The sequence below is a fragment of the Hylobates moloch genome, unplaced genomic scaffold (assembly GCF_009828535.3).
Source record: "Hylobates moloch isolate HMO894 unplaced genomic scaffold, HMol_V3 SCAFFOLD_1, whole genome shotgun sequence".
NCBI lineage: Eukaryota > Metazoa > Chordata > Mammalia > Primates > Hylobatidae > Hylobates > Hylobates moloch.
The window spans coordinates 38,780,797-38,801,252 of NW_026652276.1; the positions used below are offsets into that span (position 1 = coordinate 38,780,797).

Here is a 20,456-nt window from a genome sequence, read left to right on the forward strand (position 1 = left end):
TTAAGTACAAATAGGTGTTTATATTACAAAGTGATACTGGTTTATAAATGGATTCAACACAGTTTTTTTAATGGTTGTTTTCCTCAACCAATTTAACAATGATTTTAAATGTATAAAATTTTAATATCTCTTTGAGACAGTGATCCAAGCTTCTTCCCTTGACGATGTTACCAGTTCATACTTTGTTTCAATAACTTGTCCCTCCACAGAAAGTAGGTGCAGTCTCTTCACCAATACACTAAGAAGTACTGTGGTCACCATATATGCAAACCTAGTCAGGAAGAAAGTCAATTAGTTACTAAAAATTAAAAATTATACTTTAAACCTGCACGTTCTGCACACGAACCCCAGAACTTAAAGTACAATAATAATTAAAAAATTATACTTTAATCATGTAGATTGCCCATTCTCAGCAACAGTGATCATCAAAATTCTAAGAACAGAGTCTGGCATTATTCACCTCAATTCTGGACACTCCTGTGTGCCTGAGAATCCAAGTGAGGAAAAAGTTTTCATTACTAATTCGTCATCAAACCGATCTGGATCAAACCTGCAAAGAAAATTTGAGGTTAATCACAATATAGCTCCACTGGCATTTTACATGTTAACACGAAAAGAACACAAATATGTAATAAAGTTAAAAATCAACTGAAAATAGAAAGCGCTCTTACATTATATTTATATTTATATATTTAAATGTCACTTATTTTTATGTTCCCAAATTATTTAACATATATTTAGTCTATTGCTGTTTCTTACTATATTCTATTTTTTGAGACAGGGTCTCGCTCTGTCACCCAGGCTGGAGTGCAACGGTGCAATCAAGGCTCACTGCAGCCTCGACCTCCTGGACTTAAACTATCCTTCTACCTCAGCTTCCTGAGTAGCTGTGACTATAAACACATGCCACCAGGCCCAGCTACTTTTAACAGTTTTTTGTACAGACAGGTTCTCCCTATGTTGCCCAGGCTGGTCTTGAACTCCTAGGCTCAAGCGATCCTCCTGCCTCAATCTCTCAAAGTGCTGGGATTATAGGTGTGTGAGCCACTGAGACTGGCACTTTATTATTTCTCTCTTTTTTTTTTTTTTATTTTTTTGAGATGGAGTCTTGTTCTGTCACCAGGCTGGAGTGTAGTGGCATGATCTCGGCTCACTGCAACCACCACATCCCAGATTCAAGCGATTCTCCTGTCTCAGCCTCCCAAGTAGCTGGGACTACAGGTGCGTGCCACCACGCCCAGCTTATTTTTTTATTTTTAGTAGAGACGGGGTTTCACCATGTTGGCCAGGATAGTCTTGATCTCTTGACCTTGTGATCCACCTGCCTTGGCCTCCCAAAGTGCTGGGATTATAGGTATGAGCCATGGCACCCGGCCTACTTTATTATTTCTAAATGATAGATGCAAAATATATTTCTCGAGAATACCAAGGTATAAGATTGTTACACGAGTTTATATTATTTTGTGAAATATAAGGATAAATCATAGAAAATCATATAATGAATATTTAAATTTAAGACCTGTTACATGAGACCACCCTATCAATATGTAAGACATTTTATATTGCTTCAACTGAAATTTATGTCTTAAAATTGGAGGCTCCAGCCTTAAAATTATATTTATCAATTATATTACATCAGATTTATTAATAGGTGAGAGAGGCTGGACATAGTGGCTCACGCCTGTAATCCTAGCACTTTGGGACGCCAAGGTGGGAGGATTGCTTGAGCCCAGGAGTTCGAGACCAGCCTGGGCAACATAGCAAGACCTCATCTCTATTAAAATTTTTTAAAAGGCTGGGCACAGTGGCTCAAGGCTGTAATCCCAGCACTTTGGGAAACAGAGGCAGGTGGATCACGAGGTCAAAAGATTGAGACCATCCTGGGTAACATGGTGAAACCCTGTCTCTACTAAAAGTATAAAAATTAGCTGGGCGTGGTGGTGCATGCCTGTAGTCTCAGCTACTCGGGAGGCTGAGGCAGGAGAATCACTTGAACCTGGGAGGCGGAGGTTGCAGTGAGCCGAGATGGTGCCACTGCACTCCAGCCTGGGCGACAGAGCAAGACTCTGTCTCAAAAAAAAAAAAAAAAGAAAAGATATACGATGCTTCTCTTAAGCCACTGAATTCTAGGAGGGTATCTGGATTAAAGCGAATGAAACGCATACTCTACATATGTGTGATTATTATCATTATTTTTTATTTTTTTGAGATGGAGTTTCATTCTTGTTACCCAGGCTGGGGTGCAATGGCATGATCTCGGCTCACCGCAACCTCCACCTCTCCTGCCTCAGCCTCCCGAGTAGCTGGGATTACAGGCATGCGCCACCACACCTGGCTAATTTTGTATTTTTAGTAGAGAAGGGGTTTCTCCATGTCGGTCAGGCTGGTCTCAAACCCTCAGGTGATCCACCCGCCTCAGCCTCCCAAAGTGCTGGGATTACAGGTTATCGTGCCCAGCCCATTATTTTTCACAGATGGCGTCTTGCTTATTCCAAGACCAGCCTGGCAACAGAGCGAGATTCTGTCTCAAAAAAAATAAAAATAAAAATAAATTAAAAATTAAAAAAAAGTAGCCAGGCGTGGTAGCGTATACCTATAGCTCCAGTTACTCTGGAGGGTGAGGTAGGAGCATTGCTCGAACCCAGGAGGTTGAGGCTGCAGTGAGCCCGTGTTTACATCACTGCACTCCAGCCTGGGTGACAGAGCATGACCCTGTCTCTGTCTCTAAAGAAACAATAAAAATAAAAAATAAAGTCAGGGAAATGAAGGGCCTAAGAAACTTTTTGTTCTATAGAATTTCTGTAAAGTCATTGAAGAAATGCATATATTAAAAACAAAACAAATAACCCATGTACCACAGAACAAAAAAATTCCTCGCAAAAACAAGTATTTTTAAATGACTTAAACTGAATTTTTAAAAAAGGGAAATTCTTGGGAGCTAAGGTATGAGGACGTAAAGGCATAAGAATGATACAATGGACTTTAGGGACTTGGGGGAAAGGGTGGGGCGATGAGGGATAGAAGACTACACATTGGGTACAGTGTACACTGCTTGGGTGACGGGTACACCAAAATCTCAGAAATCACCACCAAAGAAATACCACCTGTTCCCCAAAAACCTATTGAAATAAAAAATAAATTTAAAAAAAGCAAAAAGAGAAGCAATAAAGAACAGAAAAATGCACTGGAAAAAAAAAAAGGGTGGGGGGGCCGGGCGCAGTGGCTGTAATCCTAGCACTTTGGGAGGCTGAGGCAGGCGGATCACGAGGTCAGGAGATCGAGACCATCCTGGCTAACATGGTGAAACCCTGTCTCTACTAAAACTACAAAAAATTAGCCGGGCATGGTGGTGGGCGCCTGTAGTCCCAGCTACTCAGGAGGCTGAGGCAGGAGAATTATTTGAACCTGGGAGGCAGAGCTTGCAGTGACACTAGATCGCACCACTGCACTCCAGCCTGGGCGACAGAGCGAGACTCCATCTCAAAAAAAAAAAAAGAGAAATTCTGCTTTTAAAAAAATTTTTTTTTGAGACGGAGTCTTGTGTCTTGCTCTTGTTGCCCAGGCTGGAGTGCAATGGCATGATCTTGGCTCACTGCAACCTCTGCCTTCCAGGTTCAAGTGATTCTCCTGCCTCAGCCTCCCAAGTAGCTGGCATTACAGGCATGCGCCACCACGCCCAGCTAATTTTTGTATTTTTATTAGAGACGGGGTTTCACTATGTTAGCCAGGCTGGTCTTGAACTCATGACCTTGTGATCTGCCCGCCTCAGCCTCCCAAAGTGCTGGGATTACAGGTGTGAGCCACGGTGCCCGGCTTGCTTTCATTTTCTTAAAACAGATGTTAATTACTTTTCACTTAGTATAAAAGTAGTAATAAAAGAGACAAAGAGTAGCAAATAGCAGATTCACGTAAGAGAAAAAGCAGTGAACAGAAGATACAATGGGGATGCATGTCAGGCTTGGTGGTTCATGCCTGTAATCCCACCACTTTGGGAGGCAGAGGTGGGAGGATGGCTTGAGCTCAAGAGTTCAAGACCAGCCTGGGCAACATGGTGAAACCCCATCTCTACAAAAAGTACAAAAATGAACCAGGAGTGGCGGCGCGTGCCTGTGGTCCTAGCTACTTAGGTGGCTGACGCAGAAGGATGGCTTGAGTCAGAGAGGTCGAAGCTGCAGTGAGAAGTGATTGCACTACTACATTCCAGCCTGGATGACAGAGTGAGACCCTGTCTCAAAAGAAAGAGAAGGGGATTCACTAGTTTTCTTTTGTTGTATCATTGCTACATATTTAATTTTCTCCTCAAAACTTAGGAAAGGAATGCAAAACGTGCAAACACAAAAACTGACAGTCACGAATACAATGACAAATATTTCATACTTGTGTGGAGATGGCCAAGTATTAGGATCTTGAAGTACCACACCAAGGGCATAAAGGACGAGGGTCTGTGAAAAAAAAAAAAATCCAATTAGTCAAGGACTAACAGAGATAAAATGACTCCTAGAAAGTCAACTTATTTCAAACTTCTTTTAATATAGATATTGAATACAAAATAATAATTTTAAAATAATGGAAGAAACCACAAGTGATTATTTTGGTGATCTTACAATAAGGAAGGCCTCCCTAAGCATGTCACAAAATCTAGAAACTATAAAGGAATAACAGACTTAACTACATGAAAATTTAAAATCTGCATCCAGAGTTCATGTCCTTTCTAGGGACATGGATGAAGCTGGAAACCATCATTCTCAGCAAACTATCGCAAGGACAAAAAACCAAATACTGCATGTTCTCACTCATAGGTGGGAACTGAACAATGAGAACACATGGACACAAGAAGGGGAACATCACACACCAGGGGCCTGTTGTGGGGTGGAGGGAGTGGGGAGGGATAGCATTAGGAGACATACCTAATGTTAAATGTCGAGTTAATGGGTGCAGCACACCAACATGGCACATGTATACATATGTAACAAACCTGCACGTTGTGCACATGTACCCTAAAACTTAAAGTATTAAAAAAAAAATCTGCATCCAGTTAAAAAACAATAACAAAAAAAGTAAGCAACAGTAAAAGTTATTTGCTATACAACTGACAGAATTTGTATAATATACAAAAATATATACATAAGCTCACTAGAAAAATGAGTGAAAGTTATAGACAGAATTCACAAAAGAAAAATACAAACTGTTAATATATGTATGAAAATTTGTTCGATCTCTCCAATGATCAGAGAAAAGCAAGATTCATAAAATATACATAAGACTCAAATTCAGAGGCAGTGAGGATTTGGAAAAAAAAAAAATTCTCATACATTGTTGCTAAAAGTATAAAATGCCTTTTAGAGAACATTTTAAATTTAACATACACATGGCCCAGTGCAGTGGCTAATGCCTATATCTCACCACTTTGGGAGGCTGAGGTAGGAGGATCACTTGAGCCCAGGAGTTCCATATCAGCCTGGACAACATAGTGAGACTCCATCTTTATAAAAAATAAAAAAATTTAGTCCAGCTACTTGGGAAGCTGAGGTGGGAGGATCACTTAAGCCTGGGAGGTCGAGGCTGCAATCACACCACTGCACTCCAGCTTAGGTAACAGAGCAAGACCCTGTCTAAAAATAATAATAACTGAACATATACATGGACTTTGACACAAAAACTCTGAGTCTCAGACTCTACTCAACACCTGTACCAGTATATAATTAAAAAAAATAATGTCAATCATAATTTCCACTAGCGGGGGCTGCTTAAATAAATTATGCTAGATGGGCATGGTGGCTCATGCCTGTAATCCCAGCACGTTGAGAGGTGGAGGTAGGTGGATCACCTGAGGCCAGGAGTTCGAGACCAGCCTGGCCAACATGGTGAAACCCCATCTCTACTAAAAATACAAAAATTAGCCAGGCCTTGTGGCGCTAGCCTGTAATCCCAGCTACTCAGGAGGCTGAGGCAGGAGAATCACTTGAACTCGGCAGGTGGAGGTTGCAGTGAGCCAAGATTGCATGACTGCACTCCAGGATCGGTGACAGAGTGATACTCTGTCTCAAAAAATTAAATTAAAAAATAAATTATGGTACATTCACACAATGGAATATTATTCAGCCATTAATAATAATGAGTCAAATCTGTATCAAGTGCTGGGTGTACTAATAGCCATGATACACTCAATAAAAGAAAATTAAAAAACAATATAGAAAGAGTAACTTTTCACATATAAATTCTGTTTAATACATATGTATATGTGTGTTTCTATGCATATATACACAGAGTAATATACATACACAGAAACAGGTCTATAAAAATACCTACTAAACTGCTAACAGTAGTACCTTTTGGGAAGGAAGACTTTTATATTGTTTGAACTTTAAAACAAGCACAGATTATTTTGTAACTAAAAATAATTGTGTCTTTTAATAATGCGTAGCATTTATTTGCCACTTTAAACAAATTTAAAATACACACCAGGCCGGGTGCAGTGGCTCATGTGTGTAATCCCAGCACTTTGGGAGGCCAAGGTTGGCAGATCACCTGAGGTCAGGAGTTCAAGACCAGCTTGGCCAAGATGGTGAAACCCTGTCTCTACTAAAAATACAAAAATTAGCTGGGTGTGGTGGCGGGCGCCTGTAATCCCCGCTACTCAGGAGGCTGAGAAAGGAGAATCCCTTGAACCTGGGAGGTGGAGGTTGCAGTGAGCCAAGATCGCGCCATTGCACTCCAGCCTGGGTGACAAGAGCAAAACTCCGTCTAAAATATATATATATATATATACACACACACCAAAAGAGTTGAGAATAGCTGAATGAATTAAACATATTAAATGTTTTCTACCTCTCTAGGAATAATAAATTGGTCAATTTTTCCTTCAATATCTTGAAGCTGGGCAGAAACTGGAGTCAATTTGGCAGTTCGAACAGTTTCACAAAGCACATGCTGACAGTATCTGTTTTAAAAAAAATTTTTTTGAAGATGTTTATTTTGGGAGGCAGTTAGAAATGTACATACATTTAAAAAACGTTCTTCAACAACTGCTCAAACATTCCCAACTTGAAATAGTCCCATCATAATTCTTATCTCCTTAAAGATATATTATATATTAGAAGTATATAAAGATTAACAATTTTATAAATTTTTTTTTTTTTTTTTGAGGCAGAGTCTCGCTCTGTTGCCCAGGCTGGAGTGCAGTGGCGCGATCTCCGCTCACTGCAAGCTCCGCCTCCCGGGTTCACGCCATTCTCCTGTCTCAGCCTCTCCGAGTAGCTGGAGTCGACTACAGGCGCCCGCCACCACGCCCGGCTAAATTTTTGTATTTTTAGTAGAGACGGGGTTTCACCGTGGTCTCGATCTCTTGACCTCGTGATCTGCCCGCCTCGGCCTCCCAAAGTGCTGGGATTACAAGCGTGAGCCACCGCGCCCGGCAACAATTTTATAAATTTTAAAATAAATACATTTTTATAAGATTTGTTATAAATCTGTATATAACTCTAGGTAGATAAAGATTTCAACAAATAAAAACACTTTTAAAAGTAACAAGAAAACTCAGAACAATGTTTCTACAATTTTTTAAGTTTATTTTTAGCACGAAGCTGACAGAAAATTATAAAGAAAAATACACATAACCTAAGTAGAGAAACATTTTGTTTATATATTTCTAAAGATAACTAGGAAAAGTATTTTCAGTAAAGATATCCTTAATGTATAAAACCTCTTTAAAAGTAATTAAAATAATCCAACAACCCCATAGAAACAGGGACAGAGAATACAAAAAGCAATTTACAAAAACTTACAAATAGCCTGAAGACATATGAAATGATACTCAACTTAATTAACAATTTAAAGATTGCCAATCGCAGCATTTTTTTTTTACTTGCCAGATTGACAAAGATGAAAAAGAATGAGAGCAGATATTACTAGAAAAAAATGGAGAAAAAGACATTCTCATATCCAATTGGTGGAAGTATAAACTGGTAAAACCTTTCAGAAGCATAATTTGGCAATATATATCAAACTCTTAAGTGTACATCACAATGAGAAGAATAAAAACTAAAATGTATTGCAATCTTGCTATGAGTCAGTTCACTTAAATACTTTATATGCAGGATCTTATCGAATCCTTACAAAAAACCCATGGGTGCCATTATTATTCTAATTTTACAGATTAAAATCAGAGGCAGTTATTTAAGATCACAGAGCAGGTAAGTTGTGTTGACAGGATTCAAATCTTAACCACTGTCCTACTGCATACATTCTTCAACTAGAAGCTCACTTCTAGGACCGTATTATACAGAAATACTTGGAAATATTAGTAAAGATGTAAGCACAGAAGTGTTAATTGTTTGTAACATCAAAAACAAAATCAAAAGGAGAAACATTCTTCCTTCCTTTCCTCTGTATAAATATTTATTGCGTACCTGCTAATGTGAAGCACTGTGCTAGATACTGAGCTACAACAATAAACAAGAGATACACCATCAAACGGGTTCAGAATCTAGTTGGCAGTGGGGAGGCAGATTGGATAGGACATAAAGGATGAACAATTAAGCATAGCACATGTTATGATAAAGGAAGTTCAGGGTATTACTGGAATATAAGGCAGGAGCAGCTACTCTAAGGAAAAGGCTTTGTAGAGAAATAAACACAGGCTGGGCTGGGCGCAGTAGCTCACGTCTGTAATCCCAGCATTTTGGGAGCCAGAGGTGGGTGGATCACTTGAGGCCAGGAGTTCAAGACCAGCCTGGCCAACATGGTAAAACCTTGTGTTTACTAAAAATACAAAAATTAGCTAGGTGTGGTGGTGCATGCCTGTAATCCAACTACTTGGAAAGCTGCAGCATGAGAATCGTTTGAACCCAGGAGATGGAGGGTGCAGTGAGCTGAGATTGCGCCATTGCAATCCTGCCTGGGTGACAGAGAGGGACTGTGTCTGAAAAAAAAAAAAAAAAAAAAAAAAAGAGAGAAATAAACACAGGCTGAAACCTGCAAAGCAACAACAACATTAAAAAAAAAAAACTCAAAACCACCACCCACAATAAAAAAAACTCCACCCCAAAACCAAAAACCAAAACCCGGACTTAACTAAAGAAGAGAAAAAAAGAGAATCTATACAGAGGAATAGTTTGTGCAAAAGCCAGGACAGGAGATAAGAAACTAAAGACTTTGAGTAGAGCTAAACTGAAAGCTATGAAGAGGCATAAGTGAGGATAAGGTGGGAGTACACAAGGCCCAGCTTTTGAAATGCTTCATAAGCTGTATTAGAGAGCTTAAACTTTTAAAAATTGTTTATTTACTTATTTATTTTTATGAGACAGGTTCTTGCTCTGTTGCCCAGGCTGGAGTGCAGTGACACTCTATCATGCTGCAGCCTCAACCTCCCAAACTCAAGCGATCCTCCCACCTCAACCTCCCTAGTAGTTGTAACCATAGGCACATGCTTTTACATCTGGCTAATTTTTAAATATTTTGTAGAGACAGGCTCCCACTATGTTGCCGTGAATGGTCTCAAACTCCTGGGCTCAAGCAATCCTCAGCCTCAGCCTCCCAAATTGCTGGGATTATAACCATGAGTCACTGCACCTAGCCCAACTGTTACGGGCTTAAGGGCACATTTACAAACGAACTTCACCTTCTACTTCATACACTTCTGTATGATAAAAACTTCAAAAGACAACTAGTATTACTTTCAAAATAATAGTTATAGTCAATGTAATAAATAAAACTTCCAACATTTAAAAGCCTCCTAGTTCTTTCCAGTGGTTATCTTCTTTTTTTTTTTGAGATAGGGTCTCACTGTCACCAGGATGGAGTGTAGTGGTGTGATCACGGCTCACTGCAGCCTGGACTTCCTGGGCTCAGGTGATTCTCCTATATCAGCCTCCTGAGTAGCTGGGACTACAGGCATGTACCACCATCCCTGGCTAATTTTTTGTATTTTTTTTTTTTAGAGATAGGGTTTTGCCATGTTGCTCTGGCTGGTCTTGCACTCCTGGGCTCAGGTGATCCTCTCACCTTGGCCTCCCAAATTGGTGGGATTACAGGTGTGGGCCACTGCACCCAGCCACTCTATCTTTTCTATAGTTGATTTTATGCTCCAAGGTAGGGTTGCTTGCTACCCAGTCTCAGACTTCTAACCTGGAAGCAGTCACAGTTGCAATTTTAAAAAAATTTTAATTAAGGTATAGTTATATGCAATAAAATTAACCCATTTTACCCGTACAGTTTGAATTTTAGTAATTGTATACAATTGTGTAACTACAACCACTAGTAATATATAAGACGGTTTCATTTTCTTCATGCCCCTTTGTAGTTGATCCCCATTCCTGTCCCCAACAGTATGCTTATCACCACAGTTTGCCTTTTCTAGAATTTCACACAAAGGAAATCATACAGTAGCCAGTATTTTATGTTTCACTTCTTTCACTTAAATCACTAAGATTCATCTGTGTTGCTGTGTGTATTGATATGGTGTTCCTTTTTATTACTTGGTAGTATTCTATGGTATGGTAATACCACAATTTGTTTATCTATTTACCAGTTGAACATGCGAACTACTTCCAATTTGGGGCTATTTTGAATAATACTGCTATGAATATATGCAAACAGGTCTTTGTGTAGTCATGTTTTCATTTATCTTGGAATGAAATTCCAAGGAGTGGAACTGCTGGGTCATATAAGTGTATGTTGAACTTTTTAAGAGCCTACCATATTGTTTTCTATTCTTTTGAGACAGGGTCTCGCTCTGTAACTCAGGCTGGAGTGCAGTGATGCAGTCACTGTAGCCTCGACCTCCTGAGCTGAGGTGATCCTCCCACCTAAGCCTCCTGAGTAGCTTGGACTACAGGCAAGTCCCAGCACATCTGGCCAATATTTTGCATTTCCGTGTTGCCCAAGCTGGTCTTGAACTACTGGGCTTAAGTGATCCACCCACCTTGGCCTCCCAAAGTGCTGGGATTACAGGTGTGAGCCACCACGCCCAGGCAAGCCTACTATATTATTATCTAATGTGGCTGTACTATTTTTTATTACCATCAAAAAAGTATGAGTGTCATACTTGCTTGACTTTATTAGTACTATTTCACAGGCTAAGTTAAACATTTCCCACACAACCTTATGATTTTAAAAAGCAGATTCATTTACCTAATAAAATCTACATATAAATACTTTAAGTCCTATAAAAATATGTAGCTTTCCTAGATAGCAACAATAGCTTTAAATTAGATAAACCAGTTCAAATTTACCTTTTAATAATCTCCGCTTTTTATTGTGTTCTTACCTGAGCTGCTCAATTTTCTCTGGAGTAATAGGACCATTTCCAAAAACTTGGTTTATCTCTTCATATAATTGTTTTTGAACTTCTTCAGAGGTGGTTAAAAAACAGATTGCCCAGGTACACACTAGGTGAAACATTATATGAATAACAATGAAAATAGCTAACTCGTGGCTTGGGTATAGAATAAGAAAAAAAACTACTTATTTAGGGTGGGGTTTTTGTATTTGCTTTTTTTCTCCCATGATATAGAAGATAGAAAAGTGCTACTAAAAAGTAAAATTCTTCACAGGGTTTATATTTCATTGAATGGAACATCAATATTTACAGAATGCCCTCCAACAGACATAGTGCAATCTGGATGCCTTCTTTCTTAAAACTGATAAGTAACTGGAGCCACTTAATTTTACCTTAGGTAAAATAGTTATGATAATGAATAAATTTCATATCTGTAGGAGTGCTCAATGTTGGTTATTGCAATGGATTATCTGATGCACTCAACCTTATTAGGCCAATTTATCAGTTCACTTAGGAGCACTAATGAAATGATTCAGACAAATCAAGCTAGCAGATTTATCGATAAATCAATATTCTAAAATATTTACTTGTGATGGTAAATACACTGGCTCAAAATTTGTGAGAGGTTATTGCTTAGAACAGTTCTCAACCAGACGTGGTAGCTCACATCTGTAACCCCAGCACTTTGGGAGGGGATCACGCAGAGGGGATCACTTTGGGAGGGGATCTGAAGCTGGGGGATTGCTTAGGCTCAGGAGTTCAAGACTAGTCTGGGCAACATGGCAAAACCCCATCTCTACAAAAAACTCAAGAATCAGCTGGGTGTGGTGGTGTGTGCCTGTAGTCCCAGCTACTTGGGAGACTGAGATGGGATGATCGCTTGAGCCTAGGAGGTTGAGGCTGCAGTGAGCTGTGACCGTGCCACTGCACTCCACCCTGGGCAACCAAGTGAGACCCTGTCACAAAAAAAACAAAAAAAACAACAAAAAAAAACAGTGGTTCTCAAAAACCACCTGGGAGATGGCTGATGCTGTAACCTCACATTCACAAATTCTGGTTCAGTAGGTTTGTGGTAATGTCCCAACATCTGTACTTTTAACAAATGGAATATCACAGGCCGGGCGCCGTGGCTCACGCTTGTAATCCCAGCACTTGGGGAGGCCGAGGCGGGCGGATCACGAGGTCAGGAGATCGAGACCACTGTGAAACCCCATCTCCACTAAAAATACAAAAAAATTAGCCGGGTGTGGTGGCGGGCGCCTGTAGTCCCAGCTACTCGGAGAGGCTGAGGCAGGAGAATGGCGTGAACCCGGGAGGCGGAGCTTGCAGTGAGCCGAGATTGCGCCACTGCACTCCAGCCTGGGTGACAGAGCGAGACTCCATCTCAAAAAAAAAAAAAAAAAAGGAATATCACATTTATCTCAATTAATGCCAAAATCAGAAGATCACTGGCTCATGGCTTACTTTAGCTTAAACTGGTTTATGGATTATATTCACTGAGGAAATGAAAATGTAAAGAAATTACATGTTGAGAAAAAACCAGAAGAAATGAAAATGTAAAGAAATTACATGTTAAGAAAAAAACAGAGAAAAAAGAGTAGTTATATTTCCTTTAGTAATACACTGGGGTTATAACTATTAAAAGAATGGAACCTTCTGAACATATATAATACCTCTTTCCCTAGAATATGTTTGAGCTGACATCATCTGTAGCTCTATTGTTCCTGTGTCAAATACTTTTTAATATCCTTCTAGTAACTTGTACTTTACTTACCAATGATCTCTTTCCTGAGCTAAGGGTTAACTTAAACTTATCTCAAAGTTAATTTATAAAAAAAAGTTCACCTGATTCACCTTATTACCCATATTGTTATCATTAAAATCAGTAGTTACCTGGTACTCAATTACTCTGATTAGTTTTCTTATATCTAGAGTTCACAAAAAACATGAGTGACTGCCTGTCCTTAACTTTTCCCTACATATGCCTCTTCATTATGGCTTCTGAGTGAACTGTAGAATTTCTATTTTACAAGTGATGTGAAAACTTGTGCAGTGTACAATACGTATGTCATACAATTTTACAACATAGAGTAATATACAACTGAAGGATTCACCACAAAGATTTGCACATAGTGGTCAATCCTGTACTCTGCTTGACTATATTATCACTTAAAATTAATATAACAGGCCAGGCGCGGTGGCTCACACCTGTAATCCCAGCACTTTGGGAGGCTGAGGCGGGCAGATCACAAGGTCAAGAGAAGGAGACCATCCTGGCCAACATGGTGAAACTCTGTCTCTACTAAAAATACAAAAATTAGCTGGGCGTGGTGGCACGCGCCTCTAGTCCCAGCTACTTGGAAGGCTAAGGCAGGAGAATCGCTTGAACCTGGGAGGCGGAGGTTGCAGTGAGCCGAGATGGCGCCACTGTACTCCAGCCTGGTGACAGAGCAAGACTCAGTCTCAAAAAAAAAAAAAAGAAATTAATATAACAATATGAATTTAATAATCTCACATTGGCTGGGTGTGGTGGCTCATGCCTATAATCTCAGCACTTTGGGAGGCGGAGGCCAGCAGATCACGAGGTCAGGAGTTTGAGATCAACCTGGCCAACACAGTGAAACCTCGTCTCTGCTAAAAACACAAAAAATTAGCCAGGTGTTGTAGTGGGCGCCTGTAGTCCCAGCTACTTGGGAGGCTGAGGCAGGAGAATCGCTTGAACCTGGGAGGTGGAGGTTGCAGAGAGCCGAGAGTGCACCACTGCACTCCAGCCTGGGCGACACAGTGAGACTCTGCCTCAAAAAAACAAAAACAAAACAAAACAAAAAACAAAAAAAAACTCACGTTGAATTTTGGTTTGTGGGGTTTTTTTTTTTAGATAGGGTCACATTCTGTCACCCAGGCTGGAGTGCAGTGGTAGTGATCACGGCTCACTTGAGGCCTTGATCTCCTGGCTAAAGTGATCCTCCCACCTCGGCTTCCCAAGTAGCTGGGACTACAGGTGCATGCCACCATGCACAGCTAACTACAATTTATTATTTTTTTTTGTAGAGATTGTGTCCCACTATATTGCCCAGCCTGTCACACTGGTTCCTTTGTAGGACTCTATTAAAAATGATGGCTGAAAATAGCTTTAAAATGTGATTTGAAGCCACTTAATGTGCTTTAAATACAATACTGAATCAGACACAATTTCATAGCTTAGAGATAACTTGGAAGGTCATCTGGAGCTAAACTCCTATTTTAGAAAAGGAGGAAAATGCAGAGTTAAGTATCTTGCCCAAGGCTAATAAGGGGCAGAGTAAGGACTTATTAAGGTTTCTTGTTTATCTACTCTCTCAAAAACTTAGGAGGAGCCTTAAAAAACCACTAACCTACATCCAAATACATAGCAATACTCCTAAAATCTCCCTAAAAACTGAAAATAAGATTAAAATATTAATTCAACCTTGGAAATAGTCACTTTTCTTGGTGTCTGGAGCACAAGTGATTTAGATTTTTAAAGGTCTTTAGCAAAGACATATTTATTTTTAATGTAATGCATTTTAAAAACAAGGATTTTAAATCTATTTTTATATTAATTTTTTTTAAGCTGGGGTCTTGTTTTATTGCCCAAGTTAGGCGAACTCCTGGGACTCACGCAATCCTCCCACCTCAGCCTCCAACGTAGCTGGGACAAGTGTGCACCACTGGACCAAACAAGTAGGCATTTTTAAAAAAAGGTTGAATAAGGCAGGACGTGGTGGCTCACACCTGTAATCCTAGCACCTTGGGAGGCCGAGGCAGGTGGAGCACCTGAGGTCAGTTCAAGACCAGCTTGGCCAACATGGTCTCTTCTTAAAATATAAAAATTAGCCAAGTATAGTTGTGGGCGCCTGTAATCCCAGCTACTCAGGGGGCTAAGGCAGGAGAATCACCTGAATCGAGGACGTGGAGGTTGCAGTGACCCAAGATCACGCAATTGCACTACAGCCTAGGTGACAAGAGCGAAACTCCGTCTCAAAAAAAAAAAAAAAGGTTGAATACATTATTTTTGACATATGCTTACCTAAATTCAATTTAATCATCTATAGTATCTGGACATTTCTACATGTCAAAGAAGAAAAATTTATGGGAAGTTTACATTTGTATCATTTTAAAGAAAGTTTCCTTAAACATTAAGGGATTTAAATGAAATCCTTCAAGTGAACACAAATTTTATAAAATTTATATTCATGTCCTAATACTTCCTTCTGTTCTTTTTTTTTTTTTTTTTTTTTGACACAGAGTGTTGCTCTGTCACCCAGGCTGGAGTGCAGTGGTGCGATCTCAGCTCACTGCAACCACTGCCTCTGGGGTTCAAGCAATTCTTTTGCCTCAGCCTCCTGAGTAGCTGAGATTACAGGCATGTGACCCCACACCCGGCTAATTTTTGTATTTTTAGTGAGATGGGGTTTTACCATGTTGGTCAGGCTGGTCTCGAACTCCTGACCTTGTGATCTGCCCACCTCAGCCTCCCAAAGTGCTGGGATTACAGGCATGAGTCACCATGCCTGGCCTCCGTTTGTTTTTTGACAAGGTCTCACTCTGTCACCCAGGCTGCAGTCCAGTGGTGCAATCATGGCTCACTGCAACCTCAACCTCCTGGGCTTAGGTGATCCTCCCACCTTAGCCTTCCTTACATAACTGGAATTACAAGTGTGTGCCACCAGGCCTGGCTAATTTTTGAATTTTTTATAGAGATGGGTTTCCGCTGTGTTGCCCAGGCTGGTCCCAAATTTCTGGGCTCCAGTGATTCATCCACCTTGGCCTCCCAGAATGCTGGCATTATAGCTGTGAGCCACTTTGCCTGGTCCCCTAATACTTCCTTTAAGTATTTTTATCTTAGTATATTTTTATGCCTATAGAAGTATTTTTATAAATACTGTATAAATAAATGGTACTCCACCAATCTAAAAACCAAGTGAGGAAACTTAGAAACATATCAAATATTTTACATAAAAATCACCTTCAATTCCAACGAGAGGAGTTCTTTTAAATTGTGATTTCTGTGGCCTATATACTCTTGTTGGTAGACCTTAATAATAGCAGACTAGCTTGGAGTCAAAGTGGACAGCAGCAGCAGGAAATGAAAAGCTCACTGTTCTGGTTGGAAAGGTGTCAACAGCAGTTCATTTTAAAGGCACTAACAAGAATTCACAATCCATAAAATGTGTCAAGAAATTTATGGCAATTTTCAGAGGTGGCTTTAAGCACTTGGGGTTAAGAAAAAAAGCACTTATGTGAGTCAGCCCTTTAAAACATGACTAAAAAAGACGGAAAAATTATAAAGAAGTCCTCTAAACAGTGTTTTATTTTTGTTTGTTTGTTTTGAGACAGTCTTGCTCTGTTGCCCAGGCTAGAATGCAATAGTGTGATTATCACTCACTGCAGCTTCAACCTCTTGGGCTCAAGTGATGATCCTGCCTCAGCTTCCCAAGTAGCTGGAACCACAGGCATGCGCCACCACACCCAGCTAATTGTTATTTTTAGCAGAGACGCGGTCTCACTATGTTGCCCAGACTGGTCTCGAACTCCTGGGCTCAAGTGATCCTCCTGCCCTGGCCTCCCAAAGTGCTGGGATTACAGATGTGAGTTGCCATGCCTGGCCTTGTTTTTTTTGAGACAGGGTCTCACTCTGTTTTCAGGTTGGAGTGCACAATCACAGTTCACTGTAGCCTCCATCCTTGTGATTCAGCCTCTTGAGGAGATGAGACCACAGGCGCAAGCCATCATGCTCAATTGACTTATATTTTTGTAGAGAGAGGGTCTGTTTTCTAGGCTGGCCTCCAACTCCTGGCCTCAAGAAATCTCCCACCTCAGCCTCCCCAAGTGTTGGCATTACAGGTGTGAGCCACTGTGCTCAGCCTGTATATTTAGTAATTCCTCTGAAAAAGAAATCAATTTATACTTACATTTTGCAGTTATTATGCAACTGGCCAGAGAAAATATCATACTGTCTTCTAGGATCTAGGAAACAAAACTAAGTTTAGAAAGTGTGAAAAATGTAAGGTAGCCTATATTAGGCCCTGCTAAAATAATCTACAGCATAAAATTAGTGTCAATGAAAAAAAAGTATATTATTTCATTATGATGTTTTCATTAAAACAAAAAACCAAATCTGTATAATGTGAATACCAACCTAAATACCACACTGCTTTTTAAAAATATTTTTAAAATTGATAAACTATAGTTGTATGTATTTTGGGAGTACAAGTGATTTTCGGTACATGTATACAACATGTAATGATTAAATCAGGGTATTTGTTGTGAATATTACTGGTTCATGATATACTTTGGTAAATAAACTCAGTCCTATTTTTCTGGCTTAGCCTAGTAAACAGCAATGAAGCCTCAGAAATAGGACAGAAGATCTCATCATTGTCCCGGAAGCCGAATTCAATTTCTGCACCAACATATACCAAACTACTTCTGGCTACAAGGACTTGCATGTGTACAGTGAGGCAGAAGACTCCTACAATGAAGAGGTGTGGCAATAACAATTCACCTCATTGGCCTGACAATAACACAAATGCAGTGGTATGCTGGCAGTATTGTCAACAAGCCACACTGCCACACCTGGTCAAGCAGGCAAAGTGATTTAGTCTAATATACCTAACACAAGTCCTTCTCCTCTTTTGTAATTCAAGAATTTTGGCTCAATTTAATAATATTAAATAATATACAGCTGCCTCAAAGAGCTAAATAATAGAGACCAAGTACTTGTACTACTAATGATGTACAATAAAAGATGTACGATGCAGCTGGGCGCAGTTGCTCACACCTGTAATCCCAGCACTTTGGGAGGCCCAGGCGGGCAGATCATGATGTCAAAGAGATAGAGACCATCCCGGCCAACAAGGTGAAACTCTGTCTCTACTAAAAATACAAAAAAATTATCTGGGCGTGGTGGTGCATATCTGTAGTCCCAGCTACTTGGGAGGCCGAGGCAGGAGAATCGCTTGAACCCAGGAGGTGGAGGTTGCAGTGAGCAGAGATCGTGCCACTGCACTCCAGCCTGGCGACATAGCAAGACTCCATCTCAAAACAACAACAACAAAAAAACTCCCAAAAAAACATGAATGATGCTTCTCTTAAGCCACTGAACTCTAGGAGGGTATCTGGATTAAAGTGAATGAAAAGCACACTGTAGGCCGGGCATGGTGGCTCACGCCTGTAATCCCAGCACTTTGGGAGGCTGAGGCAGGTGGATCACGAGGTCAGGAGATCGAGACCATCCTGGCTAGCACGGTGAAACCCCGTCTCTACTAAAAATACAAAAAATTAGCCGGGAGTGGTGGCGGGCGCCTGTAGTCCCAGCTACTCGGGAGACTGAGGCAGGAGAATGGTATGAACCCGGGAGGCGGAGCTTGCAGTGAGCGGAGATCGCGCCACTGCATTCCAGCCTGGGTGAGAGTGAGATTCTGTCTCAAAAAAAAAAAAAAAAAAAAAAAAAAAAAAAAAAAAAAAAGAAAAGCACACTGTATATATGTGTGATTATCACTATTTTTTATAGATGGCATCCTGCTATATTGCCCAAGTTGGCCTCAATCTCTTGGGTTCAAGTGATCCTTTCACCTCAGCCTCTCAAGTAGCTGGGACTACAGTCATGAGCCATTGTGCCTGGCTCTGGCTTATTTTTTTAGCTTATAAACATTTAACAATTATATCACCTGTTGGTCATTAAGGTTCCCTTGTAATAAGGAGTCAATGAAAATATGTTGACTGAAGTTCCTTCCTTTTCGTTCTTTTATGATGTTCCTTAAAACAGACTCCAGTTGCATGAGGGCTTAGAGAAAAAAACAAAATAATTTTAGAATACAAGCATTAGTGGAGATTGAACTTTAAAAAAATAATTCTGTGCAATGTTACCATATGAAGAAGAAAACCTTCAAAGTTAGTAACCAACAACAAAGAAAGCTAATTTATGTTTAAACTCATCATTTTCTTCCTCCTTTTTTGCCAAATTTAACATAAATACAAAAAAGTGCACAAAGCATGTAAGTATAGTTTAAGGAATAATTATAAATCACTGCCAACCACCTTAGGTCAAGAAGTAGAGCAATGCCAGCACTTGACTTTTTCTTTTATTTTGAGACAGAGTCTTGCTCTGTTACCCAGGCTGCAGTGTAGTGGTGTGATCTTGGCTTACTGCAGCCTTGCCTTCCCAGGCTCAGGTGATTCTCCCATCTCAGCCTCCCGAGTAGCTGGGACTACAGGCATGCTACCACGCCCAGCTAATTTTTGTATTTTGGGTAGAGACGGGGTTTCACCATGTTGGCCAGGCCGGTCTCAAACTCCTGGGCTCAAGCAATCCATCCGCCTGGGCCTCTTAAAGTGCTGGGATTACAGGCGTGAGCCACCGCGCCTGGCCTAATACCAGCACTTTAGAGACCTCCAAACACATAAGCCTTTCTTCCCTGATAAGCCACCTTCCTTCTAAATTCTGTCTTAACTCCATTCCTTCTCCCAAATCAGGAATCGCTTATTTAGGGATAGAAACAGATGTGAGATAATCAGAAAAGTAAATTTCTAAAAACCTAAAAGAGGCTGGGTGCAGGGGCTCATGCCTGTAATCCCAGCACTTTGGGAGGCTGAGGCAGGTGAATCACGAGGTCAGGAGTTCAAGACCAGCCTGGCCAAGATGGCAAAACCCCATCTCTACTAAAAATAGAAAAATTAGCTGGGCTCGGTGGCAGGCACCTGTAATCTCAGCTACTCAGGATGCTGAGGCAGAAGAATCGCTTGAACCCGGGCATCAGAGGTTGCAGTGAGCCAAGATTGTGCCACTTCACTCCAGCTTGGGCGAGAGAATAAATAAATATTTTATTTATCTCTAAATAAATAAATATATAAAATAAAAACCTAAAAGATACCAATAACTGATATCCAATGGCCCATAAAATTATACACAAATATTTCAGTCTTCATCTTACTTGACCTATTATATCACTGATGATGTTGATAACATACTCTCCAAGAAACACTTTTTCTTTTTCTTTTCTTTTCTTTTTTTTTTTTTTTTAAACAGAGTGTTCCTCTGTCACCCAGGCTGGAGTGCAGTGGCACAATCTCAGCTTACTGCAACCTCTGCCTCCAGGTTTCAAACGATTCTCCTGCCTCAGCCTCCCAAGTAGCTGGGACTACAGGCGTGTGCCAC

The 20,456-nt window shown here is 40.3% G+C and overlaps 1 protein-coding gene across 3 annotated transcripts in view; it reads right to left on the minus strand.

Annotated features, from left to right (window-relative positions):
• The window catches only part of LOC116810417 (cytochrome P450 20A1), a 59,046-nt gene continuing 38,590 nt past the window's right edge, over nt 1-20,456 (minus strand). For all 3 annotated transcript variants that reach the window (XM_032754885.2, XM_058439522.1, XM_058439526.1), the window contains 7 exons: nt 18,970-19,085; nt 17,212-17,266; nt 11,267-11,387; nt 6,829-6,940; nt 4,378-4,442; nt 461-550; nt 1-271 (listed from right to left, as the gene is read on the minus strand). In XM_032754885.2, the coding sequence (XP_032610776.1) occupies nt 121-271; nt 461-550; nt 4,378-4,442; nt 6,829-6,940; nt 11,267-11,387; nt 17,212-17,266; nt 18,970-19,085 (710 nt within the window). In that variant the 3' untranslated portion in view covers nt 1-120. The remainder of the gene's footprint in view (nt 272-460; nt 551-4,377; nt 4,443-6,828; nt 6,941-11,266; nt 11,388-17,211; nt 17,267-18,969; nt 19,086-20,456) is intronic.